A 24,584-nucleotide genomic window follows, 5' to 3' on the forward strand; every position below is an offset into this window, starting at 1 on the left:
ATGTTTCCCCTGATAACCCAAACCTCATTTTCACCTCCTTGCACATATATATTCCATAAATTCACTATTAACTACCAATACTTAGATGGAAGTGCAGCCTCTTTGGAGTTCTTCTCCTGTGTACCAGCATACGGGTTTTTTTGTTATTCAAGGACTCGGAACTGAACGAGTTAAGGAAGACAATTGAACTCCTGAAGAAACAAAATGCTGCTGCTCAGGCTGCCATCAATGGAGTCATCAACACACCTGAGCTCAACTGCAAAGGTGAGAGACAAGCACCACACACAGAGATGCCAGGGCTCCTCAGTGAGACTTCAGTCCTCTGGGTAGTAGCTGATGTAACCATCAGAGTTACCCAGAGACCAGAATAACCCAGTCATTTACACTGGGATAAATTGCTGAGGGAAAAGTTTGAAGCATCTCAGTTTAATCTCATCACAAGAAACAAGGATTTGAAATATGCAATACATCCATTGGGATAAGTGATTGTCAGAGTGCTGATTTCCCTAAATGTTTCTTCAGGATTGCATGGTTAATACCATACATCAGACTTCCCAGATAATTTTGACACTGCCTCCATTCATATCCAGGCCCTGGAGCCGCTCAGCCCGCGGACCTGCGGATCCGGAGGCAGCACTCCTCAGACAGTGTCTCCAGCATTAACAGTGCCACCAGCCACTCCAGTGTGGGCAGCAACATCGAGAGTGACTCCAAGAAAAAGAAGAGGAAGAACTGGGTGAGTGTGTTTTAGCAGACTGTGTGAGGTTTATATGAAATTGTCAGGACATGCACGGTGAAAATCTGCCCAGCTGCTCCTTCCTGCCTTGTGCAGCAGGGACTGCATACTGCTTAAATCCTGGGTAAACTCTCCTGTGAAGGCTTAACTGAGTTGTAAGTGATGTATATCCTTGTGTTGACTCTGCATAGGATTGAATTTTAGCTTGGCAGCCAAAATGCCAGTCTTAAATTAGAAATAGCTGTCAAAGATCAGTTCTGGCTAAAGGGGTGTCCAGCCCCTTAAGGAAAATGTGACATCTGTCATTAAAGTAAAACAAACCCACCAAGAGAAGATCATTCTTGTGGTTTTTTTGGTTTTGTCTCATAGGGCTTTCTTATAAGTGAACATATTAAACACTTTAAGAACTCTTTGTCCAGCATTAACTTGGAGTTCTAAGAATAACATAACAAAAAATACTGATCTTTAAAAGTTTTTCACAATGGACATCTCTTTTGGAAGTTTTTGCAATATTTACCTGTCATTTCCCGTTTTTCCCTCTTTGCTCATCACGTACTATGTACAAGGTACCCTGTACTGGAGGAAAGGTACATTATCTTCAACTCCATTTTCAATTAGACCATAACTGCCTTAGTGACCTAGTCTGATTGTAGTTTGGACTGAAGTCCCTAGATCCTCTATTGTAGCCAGTAAAGCAATCCACCCCTTTCTTCCCACTGAATCTAAATCTCCCTGGACCTTTTGGGTATACAGCTAAATCTGTAGAGATACAAAGTGTGGTTAGAGCTGGTAAAAGCTTCATTTGTGTTTGCACAGTATCCTCTTATAAATGTTGGTGAAACTCCTGAACTGTAAGAAACAGCTTCCTGAACAGGTTCTTGGTTTTATTTGTCTCTTATCTCAGAGGTTTCATTTTGTTATCTCTTGGTATTACCAGCTGCTTCACAAAAGAAGCATTTCCACTCTGCCCCTTAAATAATTGGTTGGATGGAAACTACGTCTTCTCCCAATCCTTCTTGTGCTGTACGTTTGTTATAGACAAAGTAAATTGCTGTAACTTTTAAATTTCTAGCAACTCTCAGTTTGTGACACAAAACTTTTGTAGCCATTAAGCCTTGGTTAAGATAAACACTTTTTAAAATTCTTGTTTAGCTTCTGTTCTTTGTTACTGTAACCTAGTGGAGATGATCCTACATCAGCCTACATTTCTCATTCATCAGATAACTATTTTTAAAGAAGGTTAAGGGAGCATTTCCTTATTACAAAGATAAATAAATAAAATCTTCATGAAGTAGAAGAAACAGGGCAGTATTTTTATGTTGTTATTAAAAATGAGTACATCATTGCTGTGAAATGAAGATTGGAAATCAAAACACTACTGAGAAAAATATGTGAGTTGAATCTGATTCACACATTCTGAGGAATGTTTTCAGCCAAGGTCTTTGTGTTCTGTGTGGAAGCAATGCAGCTTCCAATGCATTCAGAGCTGAAACAACAGATTTTCAACATTTCTCATTGTAGGAGTCTTTGTCTAGTTGAAAAACAGCTTTCAGCTCATATTAAGCCAGCCTGTATGTAATTTGCAATGGGATTAAAAGGTGTACATAGAGTATCCTGGTGGGAAGGGGAACCATGAGGATCATCAAGTCCAGACCTTGATTCCACAGGAGTTTAACTTTCAGGGCTACCTAAAAGTGAAACCATTTGTCTAAGAGCATTGTTCAGATCCTTCTTGAACACTGCCTGTTGAATTGTAACTTTGGGGTAACATCAGTTTAATTACATGAATATTAATTCTTATTTGGAAAATGGCAGTCACATTCCAGAAGGTTATTTTAGTTGCAGGTAGGTAGAGAAGTTGCAGTCTTTTCACATGGTGAAATACCTGTTCCTGCAAGGAAAAGTACATTATTAACTTGGCTCTTAGCCAAAGCACTCTGCCTGAGCTAAGGAGAAAATGTAATTTAAATACTTAAGAGAGTTTGAGTCTGGTGTCTTCCTCAGGTAACGCAAAAAATGGCCATATGTGGTTTGAAACACCTGGTTTTGGAAAATACAGGGTTCTGGTTATAAAGTAACTGTTTGTCTTTGTTAATCATGGGTCATGTTTGAATTAGAACTCCAAAACTTCCCTTATCAGTGGCTTTATCTGTTAAAACATGTCTTTTTTCCTTCCCCCACTTCCTTTTGCTTGCACTTCTTCCGGCAGGTCAATGAGGTAAGGAAGACCTACTTTAAACTTGGAGGTACAAAGCTAACCCACCCATTGACACCACTAACCCTTCCAGCATCATTAACCTGGGCTGGGCCGTGTGCCAGCACAGCTGCAAGTTGTCACCACACTGCTGCAAAGCTTGTTGCACTGAGCAGAGTTTGCAGTCAAATAGTTCTTTAAAATAGGAAGCATTCATAGCCACTCCTATTGACCTTATTAATCTGATAAAATAGTTAAGGAAAAAAAAGCTTTTTTGTTTTTCACCCGTGTTACTGTGTATGTGAGTATGGCTGTAGCATTTGGAGTATTTGCATGTTAGAGTTTTTACTCTCTGGCTTTTTTTGCCTGGTTTCACTCTTAGTGATGGACCTGCTGCTGTGGTCTTGTTTTTTCCAGTTACGCAGCTCCTTCAAGCAAGCTTTTGGGAAAAAGAAGTCTCCCAAGTCAGCATCTTCTCATTCAGACATTGAGGAGATGACTGATTCTTCCTTACCTTCCTCACCAAAGCTACCACACCACAACACCACTGTTTCAACACCACTGCTGAGAGCTTCCCATTCCAATTCCCTGTAAGTGATTTATGTAATTTTTAGACAGAAAATGGCATGGAAGGCATCTTGCTGCATTGGTAGAGGAAAGGCAGAGGACAGAAGTGCTGAATTTATGTATTCAGAGATTTAAAGATACGTGAGCTGACTCCCAACCCAGTACCTTTGCATTAATGTCCAGGAAGCCAAAAATCATTGCGTCAGTACTGAAGTGTAAATGTTTCATTGGGTGGCTCTCTCAGCAGAATGTACTGAGGATCAAGAATATTTATAACCAGGATGACCTTGAGGTGCCATCTTAATTGGATCTCTTGCTGTTAATTAAACAAACCAGGTCAAATCTGGGATTTTGTTTCTGTTGTCTAAACACAGCACATATTGCGTTAATCTGCCATGGTAAGTTCCCAGTTATATTGACAAATTCAGGTAAGGAAATCAAATACTGTGGTTTAGTGATACAGATGAACTCATCTAACAGCTTGTGCCTGGTGAATGGAGATGATTCACCCCTCTTTCCTTCTGTAGCTCCCCAGCCACCTGTGCCTAGTCCTTTCCATGGCCACCTGTGAAATAAATTTAACAACTCCCTTGCCATGCTGTTTTGAGTCTGAACTCACATTTTAGAATGTGCATGGAAAATTTAGTAAAACAGCTTTTATGTTAATTCTATCAGTAGTTTTGTCACTTGAGCAGGATAAATAAACACAGAAAGTTGTAACAGGCAGTACTGTGAAACCTGTAATTACCAGACAGGCTCCTGACCTTGAGAGGTCATGCAGAGCTTCCAGCCTGATTTCAGAACAAATGCATTGGAGTAGTTCCCCTCCACTTGTTTTCACATGAAGAGGTGAAAACAATAGCAATAGTTTCCAGCTGTATAACAGTGATGAAATGTCAGTAGCAGAAGATAATCCCCCATGATTTTTGTTTCAAAGCTTCTTCTGTCTCTTGAGCCTAACTCAGTGTGTTTCTGGTGACTACAGCAAGTTGTGCTTTAGAGCTCTCAGGCCGGAAAATTGTCAAATGATGATCCCATGTGTCATCAGCCAAAATGCTGTGTGGGTGCATCTCACCTTGCCATGGAAGCCAAAAGGATAAATGTGAGAAAAGAGTAAATATGTGAACTGGGGGAAGGATAGAGCACAAGTAAAACTTGTGTGTTTTGCCTTATTGGCTTTTTGGTGCAGAAAACATCTCTCATTAACCAGATTTAGGGAAAGACGTTAGGTAAAATCTCCCTTAAAGTGTGCAGCTGTGTGGTTGATCTTTATACAGATACAGTTACAAATGTACTGAAATGTTGTTACTCAGAAACTTTTTTTTGTGTGGGCAGAGGGAAGAAAAACGCCACCAAAATTTTTTTAAGCGTGAGTTCTTTAAAGCAAGCAGGAATTTATCATGCTCGAATAGGTGTAGAGTTCCAAAGCCCTCCAGAGCAGTTCAGGGAAACCCAGCTGTGCACACCTGGTGAGCTTTAAATCTGTCTGTGAACTCATCAATCTCCAACCAACTGCTGTTAAATGCCTGCACCCCCTTAATTTATTTAGATTTTGGCTTTAGAAGTTTTCCTTTATAGCAACTACTGTGAAAAAAATGAAGACTATCTAGTAGTAGGTGATTTCAGTTAATTCTGTTTCAGATGCTGATTAAAGAAAAATAAGCCTCAGACATCTTTGTTTCACTAGTCTCTTAAATTTCTATGACCCACTTAATATCTGATTTACAGCATCACTAATTCAGTAAGCCGAAATTGCTACCTGCTTCAAGCAGAATAAAGAGGGCTTTATTCCTCTTCTCCTGATAAATCCTGGAGAAGCACCATGAGAAGAGGCACAAGTGTCTGTTTGTCCGTGTCCTGCAGTATTTCTGAGTGCACGGACAGCGAGGCCGAGACGGTGATGCAGCTGCGGAACGAGCTGAGGGACAAGGAGATGAAGCTGACGGACATCCGCCTGGAAGCCCTCAGCTCTGCCCACCAGCTGGACCAGCTGCGGGAGGCCATGAACAGGATGCAGGTGAGCAGCAGCCACCCCAGCTCCTGCAGCCTGTGCTGATGTGGGAAACACTGGTCAACCACCCCCCCAGTAAAGATCAGAAGTTTCTGAATGCGTACTGAAAGCTGTGTTCAGCTTTGTGCCAGTGTTAAACCTTCATTAAAAGTCAGCATGAACATCTGACTTTGCTGTCCTCAGCTGTAGCTGTTTCAACCCCAAGATGGGTCCATCATTTTGTTGACTGTCAGAATGTTTCCGTGCTCTCTGCCATAAGGTAGTTGCATTTCAGTGTTAGTGAATTCACGTATCTTTTTAGGATGCTTTGAAAAGTTTTGCAGAAAGGACATTGTAGTAATTAAAACATTATGAAAACAGCATTTCTGCTAAACTACCGTTTATTCCTAAGTTACTTACGTTGCTATCTTATAATCATGTTTTCACTGTGCCTTCTAACGTCTGGCTTGTCTTTTCAAGAGTGAGATTGAAAAGTTAAAAGCAGAGAACGATCGGCTGAAATCTGAAAACCACGGCAGCTGTAGCAGGGCTCAGTCTCAGGTTTCCATCTCCTCCTCTCCCAGACACTCAGTGGGTCTCTCTCAACACAGCCTGAACCTCACAGAGTCAACCAGTCTCGGTGAGTTCAATGAGAAGGGTGGTGGGGCAGGTTTTATCCTGCACTTGGAAGGCTTGGGTTGGTTAGCTGTGGAAAAATGAAAGCGTGAGGATTATTAACAGCTGAGGTGTGGAAATATGTCACGAGCTGGCACAAAGCCTTCTTTTAAATATCATCGTAGGTCTGCTACACCCTCGGTCGGAGGTGTCCAATTATGACCTCAGCTCTGAAAAGTCATGTTTAAAGCCATTTAATGGTGCACTTTTGCCAGGGGATATATCATAGGAAGGAAAATACAGAGTAACTGGCTAATAATTTTCAATGACCTTCCCTTTTTAAGAGGGATGTATGGCAGGGAAGTCGGTCAACCTGGTTCTTGTGTTTTACCTCGGGGCATGTGAAGCCCAGACGTGTTGTGTTTGACTACAGTAAACCAGAATAGCCTCCATTGTAACTGAGCTCCAGCTGTGAAGCTGTTGATGTTTCCTGTCCACAGACATGCTGTTGGATGACACTGGAGATGGCTCTGCCCGGAAAGAAGGAGGCAGGCACGTCAAAATAGTTGTCAACTTCCAGGACGAGATGAAATGGAAGGAGGTGAGTTCTGTTTCATCCCTAGCTTTGAGATGTAAGTGACCTTGGAATGTGCGAGGGGATTCAAGTTTGCAAAGGACTTTTAGGAATTTTCTCAGGAAAACAGTTTATAGGTGTGTTAATAGTGATAGAGAAAGCACTTGGCTACCTCCAGCTTCCTTGGGGCTGCTGAGAGGGACCAAAATGCCAGAAGCACCAATCTTGTGGAAGAACTTGACAAATCCAAACTATATAAATCTATACTGTATCATCCTAGTTGAAGTTGTCCTCTCTGGCAGAAATATCCTGTTTAGAATGACAGCTTTCAGATGTTTTCCATCCACAAGTAATTGAAAGAATCCTAAATACCCAAATAAACAGCAAATATTGTAAAATTGCTTCCCATCTCATGTGTTTAATGTACTACATGCATGAATGTAACACACAGTCTTTGCCAAGGAATGGCCTTCCTTAATCTCACTTTTTTGAGTACCTGTATAAGTGTGTTTAAGAAGTAAGTTCATGTCTTTCTGAGGGGTGGACAAAAATCTGAATGATCCAAAATAAAATGGACTTAGCAGATCTTTCCATTAAATACCAATTTTGCATTAATTAGGACAACCCTGGATAAACAGTAGAACTGCTGCTAATTGATTGCAGTCAGAGCAAGTTTTAGTAACGCTTCAAATCTTATGATAGAAATTAGTTTTTCTTCAATTAATGTTTCACAGTGAGTGCAGCTATAGAAAAACAGAAAAATTCTATTTTTTCTGATTTCTTTTTATCTGCCTTAAAAATCAGTTACAAAATTCAAAATGCTGTGATACATCAAACAATTTATAAATATAAGCTTTCTTTCTATATTACTACTTCTACATATAGCCATGTATAATTTATATGTATATAGGTTTCTCTGCCCACAGCAGTATTTCTAGGAATAAATTGGATAAACCTTGCAAATGTAACATCTTTGATTGTGAAGTCATGGAAGAATTAATTTGACATCTACTTTCCTGTCTAGAATATTCCTAAGAGTCTTTCTGTCTCTTTGCTAAACTGTAATCCTCTCAGAGATTTTGAATTCTTCATGGTATTAATAAATAGATTTAACTTAACATCACAGCCACCTAAGTATCCTTTAGATTTGTGACTCCAACACTGTAGAAAATGTTTATCATATGAAAAGGATTCCATACACCATCCAGAATTTACCATATATAGTAAGGATGCACCATTATTTAAAAACAAAAGGGGAGGGGGCAGAGAAGCCAGCATTTTAATTACATTAACCACACTTGTCTGATAGAGTTATTTCTGTGCCTTTAGGACTCCAGGCCTCGCACCTTCCTCATAGGCTGCATTGGAGTCAGTGGGAAGACCAAGTGGGATGTTCTGGATGGGGTTGTGAGACGCCTGTTTAAGGTCAGTGGGTACAAAATGCTGTGAGCTCAAGTTCTCCTGTGGGGTTTTGATGGTACCAAGCTGTATTGAACTTTGTGTGTTAAGTCTGTCACAGCAGAGAACAAACTCCCAGGGCTGCCTGACTTCCTGTGTCCCTTTTCCACCCCAGGAGTACATCATCCACGTGGATCCCGTGAGCCAGCTGGGGCTGAACTCAGACAGTGTTCTGGGCTACAGCATCGGAGAAATCAAGCGCACCAACAGTGCAGAGACCCCGGAGCTGCTGCCCTGTGGCTACCTGGTTGGAGAAAACAACACTATTTCAGTGACCATCAAAGGTAATTTCACCTGACCTGCCTGCTGGAGTTCTCACTGTTGACAGTTTTATCAGTTTTGTGTTGCTGTGTCAAGACACTCAGAGTAGAAACTTTTTATTGTGCTGCTTTTTCCTGTTCCTATCGTTTATTTACTTCCTTCTGTTTTCATTTGATAAAGACAGCACTTGGGGTATGCTGTGATTTTAGTAAGTTTTCAGCCTGTAACTGTAGGAATAATTACACACTCCACAGATCTTGAGTTGTCCTGGAGAAGACTTCACACCACAAGGGATGCAGTGGAGCTGTTTGAGCAGCAAAGTACTTTCCAAATGAGTCAAGCCTCAAAATTTCATTACCTCTTTATCACAGCTATAGTTATTATTTCCTTCGTGCAGGGTAAAAAAAACATAAATCTTGACTGATTTGCTTGATCAGTCTCACTGAAGAGTCCCTCCTTGAGTACCAGGAAGGAGGGAGCCCAAATTTTATGAAACACCTTAAAGTCTGGATTTTTCAAAATGCATGCTTTTCAGGATTCCCATCAATTTTATTCTGTAATACTAATAAAAATTTAATATTTATATTTTTCATATTGTTTCTCAGGGAAGCACTTTTTAATGAAGACTATACTATGTAACTAAGCTTAGGGGTAAAATCCTCAGCTGCTGCATTTTGAACGTACATCAGTTTGCTCAAAGTTAGACCAGTGAAATCTGCAGACAGATGATATTTGAGGGCAATGCCAAACATTCTTCAGATCAACTTTGAAATTTGACTGAAAGCAGATTTTTGAATATTGATATAAAAACCAAGTTAACCTTGTATAACAAACCAGTGGGCAGGAAGACAAAATAAACTGTGAAATACATCACTTTACTGAGGCTTGACATGAACCCAGGATATTCTACTTATATAAAATGCATTGTCCAGTCATAAATCCTAACTGAAATACTGCATAAAGTCTAGCTGTGTCTGTAAAGCTGCACTTTGAGTTTATATTTAACTTGCACTGGCTTGACTTGTGCCTTGAAGGTTCAGAAGTGATAACAGTTTGCAATAAAATAGAAATGTATTTAATCAATGTATGGAAAATCACTTACATATACCTTTGAGATACAAAGCTGCCTATATAAATATTTAATATTCCAAATAACCACTGAGGTGCAAACATTTCTCTGGGTGATCTGCCAGCTTCCCTTCCTGCTGTTTATTTTGAAGCACTGTTTTTTTTCCCTGAGCCAATTCTGCCTAAAGTGACTGCTGACATGGCATAAATGCTTATCAGTAAGGAGTTTTCTGTTAGAGGAGATAACTATCAGCATACAAAGAAGGAGTTTAATTACAAGCATTTGGGAAAGTAGGGGGAGTTGATGATAGCTGGGGTTTTTTTTTGTCTAGTGATTCAAAAGTAAACAGGTACATTCTGGGTGAGTGCGTGGTGAAATGCTGTAAAATGGATGGCTTGTGCATGAGAAGTGTGGCCTGGAAGGCTTTGGTCTGGCAGCTCCCAAAGGGCCTTAGGGATGCAGCTGAGGACTTAAACAGGCTGAAGGAGGATGCAGGCTAAGCCCACAGGTCACCCCTGCACTTGTTTTTCCAGCTTTATGTGTGCCTCTCTCAACCACGAGGGATACCAGGGTGGGGAAGGGGTTTGGCTCTGAAGTGAAGAACAGCTTGGTCAGGTCCATTTGGATAAAGCCTGGGACTCCCTGTGAGTGAGGACTGTTTCCCTGCTGCAGGTCTCTGCGAGAACAGTCTGGACGGGCTGGTGTTCGAGTCGCTGATCCCGAAGCCCATCCTGCAGCGCTACGTGTCCCTGCTGATGGAGCACAGGAGGATCATCCTGTCCGGCCCCAGTGGCACGGGCAAAACCTACCTGGCCAACCGCCTGTCTGAGTACATGGTCCTCAGAGAGGGCAGGGAGCTGGCCGAGGGCATCATTGCCACCTTCAACGTCGACCATAAATCCAGTAAGGTGAGCACGCAGAAACCATCCGTGCACAACCCACCCTAGCACGGGTCCAAAATGAGAGACTCCTTTCTTAGTACATCCTTTTGAACTTCCCTTTATTTTCAAGGCATTATGTTGATCCTGAAGGAACCAGTATTTAAGGTTTTCAGATTCACCTGATTATGGGCCTGGAACATATGGGCCTGGAGTGTCCCGTTGTAATTTCATGAAGATATGGGGGGGTGGAGTGTTCAACTCGTAAGCAATAGGCAGATGCTGATGCAGCTGTAATTTCAAGAATGGATAAGGAAGACCCTTTGCTCCCAGGGAAGGAGAAGGGCCTCTTGTTTTTTTCTTTATGAACAGCCCAACCTTAAAATTGTACCCCAAAAAACTTCAAGAGTGGACCCTCGAAAGCAGTTGCGGGAAAAGCTGCAAGTCAGGGGAAGGGACTCACATTGCGAGCAGAGAGACTCCTCTTCCTAAATGGACTGAACAATATTTGGAAGTGGGAGGCTGTCTCGTTGTGATACTGTTTTCATAGCATAGGCAGCGATATGGGATACACATCATAAGGTCACCCCAAGACAAACAGCAGGCTTCCAGGTGTGTATTTAAACACCTAAAGCTGTCATGGTTTTCAAGTGTTTAGGAGCCTGAGAATTGCCGAGGAAGTTAAACACCTGCATAAAATTCCCAGAGACTTAAGCAATCCCTATTGCATGTGGGCACTTTTCCCAAAACCCTCAAATGCATCTCCAGGCTGCCAGGAGCTTCTGCAGCTGCAAGTATCAGCAGTTGTAATCGTGTGCTGGGTTTGGAGGGGCTGTTGTGCAGACACATATCCTGGGCAGGTGAGGCGTGTCTCTGCTTTTTTATGTGCTGCTGGTTTTGCTGAATATACTGCCAGTGATCATCTAGATTAAAGAGAAAGAAAGAACGAAAGAAAGAGAGAGAAAGAAAGAAAGAAAGCTGTATATTTGATGGCCTTAGGCATATTTTCCTCTGGAGGAAAGGAGTGGTTGAAATTATGGTTGTAAGCCACTTGTAAGATTTCAGACATGCTTTAAAGCTGCTGAGAGCTTTTCAACCACTCAGCAGCAGCACCAAAAGCTCGTCCTTCTTACACAGCATTACTGAAGGCATCCAAATTTGGCCTCTGACGAGGGATGCTTTGTTCCAGATTAATTTTGTCAGCTGTATTTTGATAGAAACACAGTAATAAGATGATAGAAAAAATCTAGCTGGAATGCAGAGTTTGGTTTGGGATGGGGAGAGTTGAACAAGGTCCTGAAAAGAAACAAAAATATATTTCAAACCTCTTAGTTCTGACACTGATGAATAAAAAACACAAATTAAATTACAAAATATTATCCCCCTTTAAGCCCTTATCTCACACAGGTTTTCTGATACAGTCTTTGAGTCTTCAGCATGACCTACAAAAGAGAAAGAAAACCATATCTTGTGTTTTCTCATGGAAAATGTGTGATTTGTTAGATGTCAGAGTCTTTTGCTTTAGATTTTGTTACCAAGCTTCTCTATCTTAATTGAATTTTAAGGCATGTGAAGAAAAAATTTTTTTTTCTTCTTTTCTCTATATCTGCTTTGCAGGAACTCCGCCAGTACCTGTCCAACCTGGCAGACCAGTGTAACAGTGAAAATAATGCTGTGGATATGCCTCTTGTCATCATTTTGGATAATTTGCACCATGTTAGCTCCCTAGGAGAGATCTTCAATGGACTCCTGAACTGCAAGTACCACAAATGGTAAAGAAATAGTATCAGAACACTTTGCAAATGTTAATTCTGGACTCAGAGGACTGCAGTTGCAAAATCCAATCACAAAATCAAAGTCTACATTAATTTAGTGTTGTGGAAGAAGATGACCAGGTTGTTCATATTGTGGACAGTGCTTCAGAAGGATCTTTTTCCTTCATAAAATTATCCATTTTTATGAAATAAGTAATTAAAAAGTAGTTGCATTTGCTTCATGATGTAGACCTTTGGTAGCAAAACCCCATTTGTAGTGAAAGTCCTGTTTTGGGATTTCTGGTTTGCTTTCAGAATTTGCTGTTCTCAGAATCTCAGTAGAGAATTTGGTTATAAGTAACTACAAAGCCTTCTTTGACAAAAGAGTTTTGAATAACCTTTTTTAATGTTCAGGTTTTACTTAAAACTTGTTTTCCAAAATTTACAAGTTTGATTTGCTTCTGTTTTTTTCCCAATAGTCCATATATTATTGGCACAATGAACCAAGCCACCTCCTCCACACCTAATCTTCAACTTCACCATAATTTCAGGTACTGTTTGTTCATGTTTCTCATTTATGTTTGTGGTCTGTAATGTAGTAAAGGAGCAATGGCTATTGAGTCATCTGAAATTGTTCTTATCAGCTGAAACAGCAAAGTGAGTGGGAAATGCCATTTGCTCCTGCTTGCTGCCCTGACATGCAGCTTGCTTATGGTGCTGTCATTAAAGGAACTGGGTTCATAAAGCTTTTTCTTCACAGAGGATTGTTAAGATATTTGACCTTCTATCAGATTTTCAGTAAGACTATTTAGGCAAAGCAGATTAATAACAAATGAGCTGAAACAATGCACAATAAAAATTGGTTCATCTAGTGAAGTATTCCAAAGTAACTTTTGCTGAAAAACATGCATGACTGGAATAACCCATTTTGATTCTGATAATCTGGAAATAAGAAGAGAAATGTAGTCAAGAATCGTTACATCCAGTGGCATGGAAGAGAAATGATGGCCATTTCTACTGTTCTGCCACAGATGGGTGCTATGTGCAAACCACACTGAGCCAGTCAAAGGCTTTCTTGGCCGTTTCTTGAGGAGGAAACTGATCGAGATGGAGATCAGTGGCAGGATGAGGAATGCAGAGCTGGTTAAGATTATTGATTGGATTCCCAAGGTCTGGCAACATCTGAACAAATTCTTGGAGGCTCACAGCTCCTCTGATGTTACTATTGGTAAGTGCTCTGCCCAGGCATATGTAAAATATGTATTTTATTTCCTTGTATAGCAGGTGTATCTTTGTACATTTCCTTGTGCTGTATTTAGTAAAAAAAGCTTTCTTTAAAATCCTACTTTTAGATGTTATCAATCCTATTTTTGATGCTTGCTTTGTGATTGTGATTTGAGTGTAATGTCTGAATTTCCCTCTCCAGGTCCACGGCTCTTCCTCTCCTGTCCAATAGATGTAGATGGTTCTAGAGTTTGGTTCACTGACTTGTGGAACTACTCCATCATTCCATATCTTCTGGAGGCAGTTAGAGAAGGGCTACAGGTGAGCAGGCAGAAGGGAAAAATTATAGGTCTAGAAGGGCATCTGCTCAAGAGGTAACAAAACTCAGTACTGGCAACATTTTCTGTAGATAATGTAACCAGAATTGTCAATAATTTCAGGCAGAATTAGTCTCTTCAAGCACTTTTGAAATAGAGAGTGGAAGAAATGATTAGATGCCAAACTGCTGATGTTTTCAGTGGGGGGAGTTAGACATACAAATACCTTTCAATACTGTGTTCCAGAAGCACACCTTAAAATTATCCCGTGCATCAGAAAAACATGCTTATGGTCATTAGCTTTGTTACACAGGATTTTCCTTTGGAAGTCAAATCTTTCAGCATAGGAACAAAGCTGTGTACAGGGAGAAACGTATTCATGAATGACAGGATCGTATCAGTGACATTTTGATTACTTCTCAGTATATAAGATGATTTTTTTAGTAGATTCCTTCATAATTCTTTCAGAGGATGAAGTGAAATCATCACTGAATGCCTGTGCTTAGTAACTGATTGGTACTCTGGCAATTTGGAATGATTTTAAGTGTTGCCATGCAAGTTTTGGTGTCTGTATGACTGTGAAGCTTGTTGGAATCAGGAGGGGGGTTCAGCAGAGAATTGCTATGGACTTGCTGTTTAGGTAGGGGGAAAAAAAGAGGTTTTTTAATAATCAGTCTTTGTTCACAGAGTAAGCCCAGAGTAAGCACCTAATTTAAAATGTGGTTTTGAACTAAGCTTTTACTAATGGCTTCTTACAAATCTCTGAAATACATGAATTCTCCGAGTTTTGGGTAAAATTTGGGCAAACTGCAACTGCCATTTGAAATTTGTCAGTACTTGGAGACCTCATTTTCTTTGGGACAACTGTGGTAGACTCTTAGACATGAGGAAAACAATAGATCCTGGAGTACAAAACACATTCAGCAACTTTGCTAGAAATAGAGCAGGAGAACCATTTTATGTAAAACTTGTTATAAAGGAAGGTAATGGGAGCCAGGAGTCTTTCCAACCTAAAGCAAGAGAAAAAAGAGCAGGTGACTTTGTTTGCTCTTGAAAGGGAGAAAACTGATACTCACAGTAATGCCTGGGCTCCCTGTACTGGGGTTTGAAGCTCTCATATCACTGATCAGTACGTGTGGAAAGCATTGAAAAATTCATAATGGAAGTGGAGAAAGAGAGTGAGCAATTGATAAAACCATCCTTGTGCTTCCTTGTTCTGCCCAATATCTCCATCTTTCCTTAGGTTATTTGAGTGGCTTGTGTTCCAGGTGTAAGGACTTCAGTTTCTCACCTTGTGCTTTAGATTCTTTATCCCCTTCAGTCCCATTTCCCCAAATTGCACTAATTCATCCCTGTTTAAATAATTTCTACTTTGTTTGGTTGATGGATAAGAAGATACACTTTAGTGCTTGAAAGAGTAAGCCAGAGTGGTGCTAATGAGCAAGCTAATGCTAGAAATGTGGGTTTCATCTGGGGCTATTTTCTGTTCCCCACACCCACAAAGGCTCCTCTGAGAACACATTTTCTTTCCTGAAATTGCTTGCCAGAAAAGAAAGGTGGGCTCCTAATTTCGCTCTGATCTCTGTGGATCCGCACTGAGCTATTTTTATATTTCTGTTTCTCATTCAGAGAATTACTTTGGGTCAAATACAAACAAACCAAATGGATCCTTACAATAACTGCTCCCATGGGAGCTGACTTGTTTTGTTCTTCAAAACAGGGATGTGAAAATTAGAAGGCTGTATAAAACCCGAGTTCTTCCTGCTTGGTGTATCAGTACAGAATGCAGCACCAGCAAAAAGAGAACCCAGAGTCCCGGTGGCTTCCTGCCACTGTCACTCATACTCCAGTGATTTTTCTTTCATGCTTTGTGGATCAACCTGTTCCATCCTTGTCCCATGACTTGCTCCCTGAAAAATATGCCGGTGGGAGGGCAGGACAGACCTGGTTGCTGTGGAGGAGGATAGTGAGTCGTTGGTCTCTCCTGAGCTCGGATCTGCTCAGACTTCAGAGGGAGAAAAGACATGAAAAATATAAAATCCATGCCACTTACCAAATGACATGTATCATTGTAAATCTGAAAACAAGATTAAAATAGGAAATCTGGTTTTCCACATCTTGAAGCCATTATGCTGGGAAGATAACATAGCAGGGCTGAAGGATGAAGAGTTTGGGCTGTGGAGGAGGCTGCGTTTCAGATTGCCTAGCACCATCTGCTGGCACCTCTGCTCCCTCCTGCTTCACTGCACACCACGTGGTGGTATTCAGAGCAGTTTAATACTTCATGCATGCAAAATCTAAGCCCATAAAGAACACACCAAGAAGAAATAGTGTTGAGGGAAGTGAGATAGTCCTAGATCCATCAGAGAACTGGTGAATTTCATTGCTAGACTTGTTTTTCCCCTTGTGCAGGGGGATAATGGAAGGGGACAGTTCTCTGAATTCAAGTGACAAGATGTCAGAGACAAACTCCAGTTGCTGAAGGATGTTGTTGGTGCAATTCATAAAGTGGGAATAAATGTTTTAAAGCCACCTGAAGCTGTATTTATTCTTTTGGAAGTCATGAGGCATCAAAATGGGTGTGTTGTCTAGCTAAGGCAAATGGAATATGAAAGGGAGAACACGTTGGGATTCAGTAATGCAGTCTATTCTGTACAGAAAAATGTTTTTGAAACAGAGCTTGCTTACTTAGAAACCTGACCATCGACAAATGCTGCTGGTGCTTTTTCCTGGTTTAATATGAAAAAAATCTGACTTGAAAACTTTATGCCTTGACATCCATCATTATTGCCTGATGACAGATCTCAGGTTTCCTCCTCCACATTCCATGGATGACAGTTTGTAAGGCAGCTGCCAGTGCAATCCAGATGTCAGCACTGATGGCTTCTTTTGTGTGCTGACACTGTTTAAGTTGACTTTATTAGGTGATGTTATTTTTGGGCATTTCTTCCTTCTGAGAGAAGGGCACTGCAGTCTCAGAGAAGGTGGTCAGCTGCTTTCAAATTAGTGCCATCACAAAGGGTTTTGTGTTTCATTAGGGTAAGGAAAATCTCATGTTCAGCCCGGCTTGAGAAGCGTTTCCTACAGCCCAAAAACCACGGCACGTTCATTTCAGTTAGGGAGAGGCACTGGATGAGATGGTTGGAACATCTGACGTGGTTTTGTGCTCTTTCAGTTGTATGGGAGGAGAGCACCCTGGGAGGATCCTGCCAAGTGGGTGATGGACACCTACCCCTGGGCAGCCACCCCCCAGCACCACGAGTGGCCTCCTCTGCTCCAGCTGCGGCCTGAGGACGTGGGCTTTGACGGCTACTCCGTGTCCCGGGAAGGCTCCACCAGCAAACAAGTTCCAGTGAGTGATGCTGAAGGAGATCCTCTGGTAAGCTCTCCTGTCTGGAACAGCAGAACCATTTCATTTTCCTTGTTTCTAGGGATTAGAAACAGGGGCTGCTCTATGGCTGTTGTCTCATTTTCTCCTTTACTGGAAAGCCTGTGTTTTATCAGTAACTTGAATGCTGCTGTGATTTACAGTCACACCCCTTTTCTGAGTCCCGGTATTGCTGACCCCGCTTGTTCCCTCCTTTCCTTGCCCGCTGGCAAAGCGAATGCCGCTGGAGCTGTCGTGTGGAGTTAATGCTGTTCCTACCTCAGAATACAAATAGTCATGAGCTTCCTTGCCTTTGCAGATGAACATGCTAATGAGGCTGCAGGAGGCAGCCAACTACTCCAGTCCCCAGAGTTATGACAGCGACTCCAACAGCAACAGCCATCACGATGACATCCTGGATTCATCCCTGGAGTCAACGTTGTGATCTTCTTCAGACAGAGAGAGGTTGTTTCCACCTGGCAAGAGCCCTGATCACAGACTCACGAAAAGAACACGTTCCTGGGCTGGGATCTCAGTATTAGAGCTGCAAGAACAAGACACTTGGAGCAATCTTGAACCTGGGTGCAGGCAACCCAAGCGACCTTTGTATTGTTTTTCTTTTGATGATGATGAGAACTGCACTATTCCTTTGTTTCCTTCTTTTTAGTTGCTGTAAGCTCTCATGCCTAAGATCCTGAAGATGTTAAAAATAATCATCATTACTAAGTTGAAGGGACCGGGAGGGGCAACTTCACAGCTATGAAGCAAACAGCTTTGTGCCATGTACTGTCTGGAAAGAAAGGGGAGAGGGAATATTTGCCTTTGCTGCTTCTGACCAAACACATTTATGTGAGGGCTGGACTTTTACCAATCAGCTTTGTGGATTAAACTCAGCTTCATATAGTTCTGGTGCTATAGCGATATCGCTTGCCTTGGTAATAATACTCAGTGAAGGCAAAGCTGCAAAACAGGGAAGTTTGGATAAATACTAAAAAAAGAGAAAAGGAAAAAAAAAACAAACAAAAAACGCTGCTCTCCTTGCCAGTCTGAGACCTTGGCTTTCTTTCATTTTGTGTTTATAAAGATTATATATATAAATAGGAATATATAAAAATATATATACAGTCTGAACAAATCAGGTTTTTTTCAAACACTGTGTAACAATTCAATCCTGCTACAAGTGAAAGATCAGGTAGCCCTTTGCTAGTCAGGGCCCAGTTCTCTTCCCACTTACATCCACACCACCAGCTGGGCTGACTTCTGTGGCATTTACATCCCACTGATCCACCCTGAGGAGAGGGGGCTTCCCTCCTTCACAGAAGTCAGTGGAAGGGCTGTGCCCCATGAAGTCCTACAGCTCCAAGGGACCCTTGGCAGTGCACAGGCATGGTGAGCTCTGTACACAGAGGTGAGCTACACCCCTGCAGAGGGGTGAGTCAGACTTTTGAGTTTTTAATTCCATGAAATGTTACAGCTGTTTTCTAAAAACATTGGGTTTTGTTCAGAGGTTTCATTCCAATCAGCACAACCTGGTTTTAATTAACCAGGGGGTTAATTAAAATTCAGCTCTGTGGCAGTTCCAGAGCTACTCTGGTGACAATACTGACTTCCATGACTTTTCTTTTTAATTGCAAAGAAAAAAAAAAAAGTATTTTAGCAGTATTCAGGTCTAGAAAAAAGAAGATAAGGTACTGAGTACTGTGTGCTTTGAGTTTAGCTGTGCCACGCTTTTGAGTTGTGGCAGAGCTGTGAACCTGGTTTGGTTTCTCCTCCTCTGTGAACGCACATACCCACACTGTCAGTGTTAAGGCTTGTACTTCTGTTGGGGAACAAGAACACCTCCCAAAGAGTTGCACTTTCCTGGTGACACCACCATCCCCAGCATGTCAGCTGTACCTCAGCCACCACCTCACTCCTCCGTAGGGATTCATACGAGCCTCTCCAGCTCTCCTTTGGTGCTGACTTTTAAAAGCGATGCCTTATTTTGTACTAATTGTGTTTGATTAAATTAGTGCTGTATATTATGGGATTTTATTTAAAGAAACAGGGCTAAAGTCATCTCTTGAAATATCATAAGTTGCTGTGAATATTGTTTTGTGTGAGATACTAGAATTTGTTTAAATGTGACAAAAAAAGGAGGGAAATGAGATAACATTTCAGGTTCATATCAATCTGCAGCTAATAAATCACTGAAGAGCTGTTTTATCCATGCAGGAGGGACAAAAAAAAGCTTTTCAACTATAATAAATTACAGGAATATGCTGGTTTTTCAATGTACAGAAAGAAATCTTATTACAAACACTTTTTTAAGAGCTTGTGGGTTTAAAGGAACGTAACAGACAAATTCATGCTTCTGTGGCTCAGCTTGAGAGGATCGTTTTATTATACCTCATGACTTTCTGTAACATAACTGTACTTTGTCTTACTAAGCTGGTCTTGAATCTGCTCCTGTTACAACTTTTAAGTGCTGATGACTTTTTTTTTTAAAAAAGAAAAATATTGTAAAAGGAAAAATTTAAATATTTTAATGATGGGGGGGAAGAGCTTGGTGGTGTTACTGTTTTAACCTTATGAACTCTGATTTAATTATTTCACTGAATGGATAACAAAGGTTACTCAGCCAATTTTCCTAATCCAGTTCTTGGTACTGTAAAAAATGGGATAGATCTGTATGGAATCAAATCCATAGCATGCTGATGATGAGTTTGAGAGAAGTTAGTTTTTCCAGTAGTCTTGACAATTCTGCTTCCCAGCACTGACTTTACCTGCTACTACTGTGAATTTTGGTACCTAATCCCCCAACTGAATCCGTGCAGATAGAGCATGTGCCTGTAAAAAAAATCCAGTTGCAGGGCTAGGGCTTTAAATGGACTTGCTATCCTAGAAAATGTCTCAGTTGACCTTTAACTGAGTGCTAAAAGACATGTTTAAAGTGGTGGTTTATTTGTGGGGAACGGGGTATTTTTTTTTCCCTCATGTTCAATCCTGTGCTTAAGCTCAGGAAGAAATTTCTATTACCTGTTATTTTTTATTGACACTAGCTTGGCTTAAAGTGAGAGGCAGTTTTGAATAGGCTAGTCATTCTGAGCATCACAATATTCCGTGTCTTTTCTGAAACTTCGGGAAGCAGGGTTACCTGTTGTACACACGTCATAGTTTTTATCAAGACTTTTCATAGATTTAAGTCTTTCTTTAAGTGACTTCCTTCTCATTTAAGGCTTTTTCAAAACACCTCCTTTTTTTTTTTCCTTTTTTTCCCTCCTTACAAAGTTGGCTTGTTTAAAAAAATATCAACAAGAAATGCAAGATTCTATGCAACATTCGTGTTGAGTTATAAATTGAGAGAGAATAAACCATTTTCTTTCCTTCAGACCTGCCAAGAATGATACAGGCCATAAATGAGATGTGGTTTATTTGGGGAAGGGGAGGGAGGGGGTTGGTTAGCCTTTTTGTACATTTTGAAAGAAGCAAACTGATATTTCATTCTTGATGCTTAACTTCGATATTATGTGTATGAAATCTTGTCTAAATGTGGCAATTTTCTTTCAAGAAAAAAATAATATACAAAAACAAAGCAAAAAAATCTTTGTCGATATTAAATGGAAGGTTGCTGTTTTGATCTAGTCGTTTCCAGTGGAACAGTTTATGAAATATGTTCTATAAGATGTACATTTTTTCATTGTAACATAGAAATGTAAATATTTGATTAAAAGTGCTGCATTTTGATGAATTTTTTCTAGCCATTTTTAAAGAGAAAACTAGGAATTGAGTATTTTGTGTACGTTTATGATGTTTTCCATTTGCTCCTCTCCCTATTTAATTTTCAGTTCTCATTTAGGATTGGAATTTGTGAATGGTCTGTTTGAGATCATGCCTCCCCTTTTTCACTCTCCGCATTTCTACCCCTTCCCCACCCCGTGTCATGGAGAATAAAGCTGATGATTGTACCAGTCTTAAATTATTCACGATTCAATAAAATTGATGCTTATTTATTCAGATTTGTGGCTTCCCAGAGCTTTTTATCCCTTCCTAATCACCATGTTGTAATTTTTCATTTGAAGATCGTGGGGCTCACTCCTTTAGTTTTGTTGGCTTTTTGTCAGTGCTTGTGAAAAGGTGGCAACAGCCCTCACCCATCCATCCAGTCTGGCCTGGAATGCTTCTGGGGGCATCTCCCACCCCTCTGGACAACCTTCACATTCCACAGAAGAGAGGTTGCTCTTCACCCATTTGGTAGAGGCAATATGGTTATACAGTAATAAGTACATGGTCAGTAAAAACATGTAGGAAACTATTATCCTTCATGGCAAATAAATTCTCTGACTAAAAAAAAAGTTGAAGTTCTCTATTCAGAAAGGATAAATGCAAACACATCTGCACTTAAAATCTAAGGTGTTTTTTTTTTTTTTCCTGGAGACTTACTCTCTTCATATTTCTGCTTTTTTGGCAGTTCCTTGTCCACTTATCACCTCTTTGAATTATTAATGTTGGTAGGACAGATTCACGTGTAAAGAACTTCAAAGAAAATGGAAGTTCTGCTGAAAACTGATGATCTGCATTCAAGCTTGTTCTATCTAAAAATACTCCTAATGACACAGCAGTGTGAATGGTAGCTCAGAGCTGATGTGTAGTGTGGGCTTTGTCCTTCACAGCAGTTTTCCAGAGGCAGAATTGCTTTGGACATGCTCAGGCACATTTTCTGTGTTCTGTAAACCTCCTTTGATTCACAGAATTGTGTGTCCTAGACGTGGTCCTGGAAAATGCTTCAGTCTTGATCTTGGACAATTTTTGAATCCATACTGGACTGCCACCAAAATGCTTACTATCAGGAATTTTTCCTTTCCTTTTTTGTCTGCCCTGTCCCTTTCCCACTTTATTCTTTTCTCTGCTCTATGCACACTGTCTTGTACGCTTACCTTGACTTTTTTTCCTTTACCTCATCCTCTCTTTACCCTTTATTTTCCTACTTTTCTGTTTCCAACATCCTATTTCATTTTATGTCCTTCCTGGATCCGTCTCATCATTTCTCAGCACCATAGGATCAGTGCTGACTTCCTTTCTGCCACGGAGAAGGGAAATTGTCTGGAGTCATTTTACAAATTCAGTCTGCAGCCTGTGATATGTATTTACACCCTTCTCATTCCTCTGACCTTTTCCACTGGTACTTTGGAGTTGCCTCAAGAACCAAGGAGGAAATTCCTCCTGATGCCCTGCAGGCTCCCATCCTCCATTCCACACTTTCTGTGCATTTCATCACTTTACTGATGCCCAGGATCCTGACACTGATCTCTATGGCAGATGTGATAACCAAGGGTTATCTTTGGTTTCTGATGTGGATGTTCAATCTGGGCTTCAGGAGTTAGAGCAGAGCACAGCAGCTGAGGACAACTTTCATCTTTGCCCCTGGCAGTGGAGCTGACTGTAGGCAAATCCTTCCCCATCATCATCTTTGTTGGCTTAGCCACACAAAAAAATCCATGTTCCACTCTCCTTCCTCAATTGCAGAATGGTTTGGGTTGGAAGGGACCTATAGAGGTCATCTAGTCCGACCCCCTGCAATGAGCTGGGACATTTTCAGTAAGAGCAGGTTGCTCAGTCACAGGTATTTCTGATTTGCTCCATTGCTGGAGGCTCGAGAGATGTCACGGGGTAGAGACCATGCCCTGGCTAATCATGGGTAATTCCTCCTCCAGGAAGTTCACCCATGTGGGGCTGGGCAATTAGGAACTCTGAAGGACCTTACATAAAATGGGATCCACAGGCAGATGGGAAGAGGTTGTGCTTCCAATGGATCCTGACTGAAAGCCCATTGTGGAGCTGGTGATCCCCCTATCAGTGAGCCTGAGCATGGCCAGGATTGTGCTGTGCTGTTCTGCCCTGTGCCATGAGGACAGGCTGGCCTTCAGAGCTGCGTTGTGGTGCACAACCCCCTTGTCCACAGGATAAGCTCAGCCCACTCAAACAGAGGGGCCTGCTGGGTGACGAGGAGTTGAGCCATCCGTGTGTCCGGGGCTTTGTCTAACCATGCAGCAAGAAATTCTCGTGGGTACATCCTTTGTGTTTGACAGCAGAAATGGTTAATGCAGTTCTTTTGCTGTAGGAAAACACCCTCCTGTGATAGCTTGAATGCCCACACCCATGGATGGGGTGTGGCCAGGATGCTGTGTGTGGATGCTGCATCTAAAGGGACAGAAGATTGTCTCTGCTGTTCCCATCTAGCCCTAACAAACGGCATTTGATACCTCAGCAGGTCTGAGCGCCTCTTTACTGGGATTGTGATGAACCAGCACCACCCAGTGCAAAAGAGGAGTTAGGACACGAAACCTAAGCCCGATGGGAAGGAACAACCTCCTAAGATCAGGTCTGTGTGAGCCACTGAACCTCATCCACAACAGGATTTCTGACAATGTTATTGCACAATTTTCAGCTTCATACTTTCTGCCAGAGCACTCCCCCAACCCCAAATCAGTTCTGAGTGTTAAACAATCTATTTCTGCACGGCAGTGCCCAAGTCATCCACATTGATCCTGGAAAGAACTGAGAAATGCTTCCTGCTGCAGATGCTGGACATGCTGGCCCAGAACAGCACATTGCTGCCTGGATTTAGCGCTCACAACCTGATAATATTTACTTCATAACCATCAGTGGTGGCCTTGGATATAGTGATGACAACATTGTGAAGTTTCAGATCCTCCTAAGCCCACTGAAGACAGCTAATAGGACAAGACCTCTGGATTTCAGAAGGGTTGGCACTCCTGAAACTTCCATATGCTCAGAGCCCAGCTGTGAGGGTCTGTGGGAAGCATCCATGGAGAGCACAAGCAGCTTATAAGGGCTAGGAGTTACTCAGGAGCAGTCCAACCCCTACAAAGGGAGAGGGAGAAAGCAGAGCAAGAGACCACCCTGGCTCAGCAGTCAGCTTTGGGATGTGCTTAAACATAATGGGAAGGTGGCCAAATACCCATCAAGGACTACAAGAACCTTGCTGGGTCATGCAAAGTTGCATTTAGGAAGGCTAAGCTTGACTAAACCTAGGAGGGGTATGAGAACCTGCCCTGTGAAGAAAGATGGAAGCAATTAGGTCTTCTCCTGAAGAAGACTTGTGGAGGATCTCATTGCAGGACTTTAGTACTTAAAGGGCAGCCACAAAGGATGGATGCTCTCTTTTCCCAAGGAGGCACATGGAGGAGACAAGGAGCAATGGGTACAAGTTGCACCAGGAGAGGTTTTATCTCGATATCACAAAGATGTTTTTTACAGAAAGGACAATCATTCTGTGGAACAATCTCCTCAGGGATGTGGTGGAGCCCCCATTGATGGAGGTTTTTCACAATATGGTTGATCAGGGTAACAGTTCTCACCTAGGTTCCCTTTCCCACAAAAGGCTGGACCAGAGGATCTTTCCAGATGCCTTCCAACCCATGCTGCTGTATGATTTTATGAAATATTTTAGCCCTTTGCTGGTAATATGGGAGGGAAAATTAGGTAAAAGCAGCACACCTGGCACTTGTGTATGTCCAGTAAAGGCACTCCTGTCAGGCCTTACTCTGCTGGGCTTCCCTGGTGTTAAATCCCTGTCA

At 41.5% G+C, this 24,584-nt stretch overlaps 1 protein-coding gene across 15 annotated transcripts in view; it reads left to right on the forward strand.

Moving 5' to 3' along the window:
- NAV2 (neuron navigator 2) overlaps positions 1-21,002 on the forward strand; it is a 371,496-nt gene extending 350,494 nt beyond the window's left edge. For all 15 annotated transcript variants that reach the window (XM_069016444.1, XM_069016446.1, XM_069016442.1 and 12 more), the window contains 15 exons: positions 153-264; positions 591-736; positions 3,348-3,520; positions 5,361-5,514; positions 5,968-6,127; positions 6,603-6,703; positions 8,006-8,101; positions 8,250-8,418; positions 10,137-10,372; positions 11,960-12,114; positions 12,576-12,647; positions 13,128-13,324; positions 13,523-13,641; positions 16,813-17,016; positions 17,324-21,002. In XM_069016444.1, the coding sequence (XP_068872545.1) occupies positions 153-264; positions 591-736; positions 3,348-3,520; positions 5,361-5,514; positions 5,968-6,127; positions 6,603-6,703; positions 8,006-8,101; positions 8,250-8,418; positions 10,137-10,372; positions 11,960-12,114; positions 12,576-12,647; positions 13,128-13,324; positions 13,523-13,641; positions 16,813-17,016; positions 17,324-17,449 (2,220 nt within the window). In that variant the 3' untranslated portion in view covers positions 17,450-21,002. The remainder of the gene's footprint in view (positions 1-152; positions 265-590; positions 737-3,347; positions 3,521-5,360; positions 5,515-5,967; positions 6,128-6,602; positions 6,704-8,005; positions 8,102-8,249; positions 8,419-10,136; positions 10,373-11,959; positions 12,115-12,575; positions 12,648-13,127; positions 13,325-13,522; positions 13,642-16,812; positions 17,017-17,323) is intronic.
- The last annotated feature ends 3,582 nt before the right edge of the window (positions 21,003-24,584 follow it).

Source organism: Aphelocoma coerulescens, chromosome 5 (assembly GCF_041296385.1).
Source record: "Aphelocoma coerulescens isolate FSJ_1873_10779 chromosome 5, UR_Acoe_1.0, whole genome shotgun sequence".
NCBI lineage: Eukaryota > Metazoa > Chordata > Aves > Passeriformes > Corvidae > Aphelocoma > Aphelocoma coerulescens.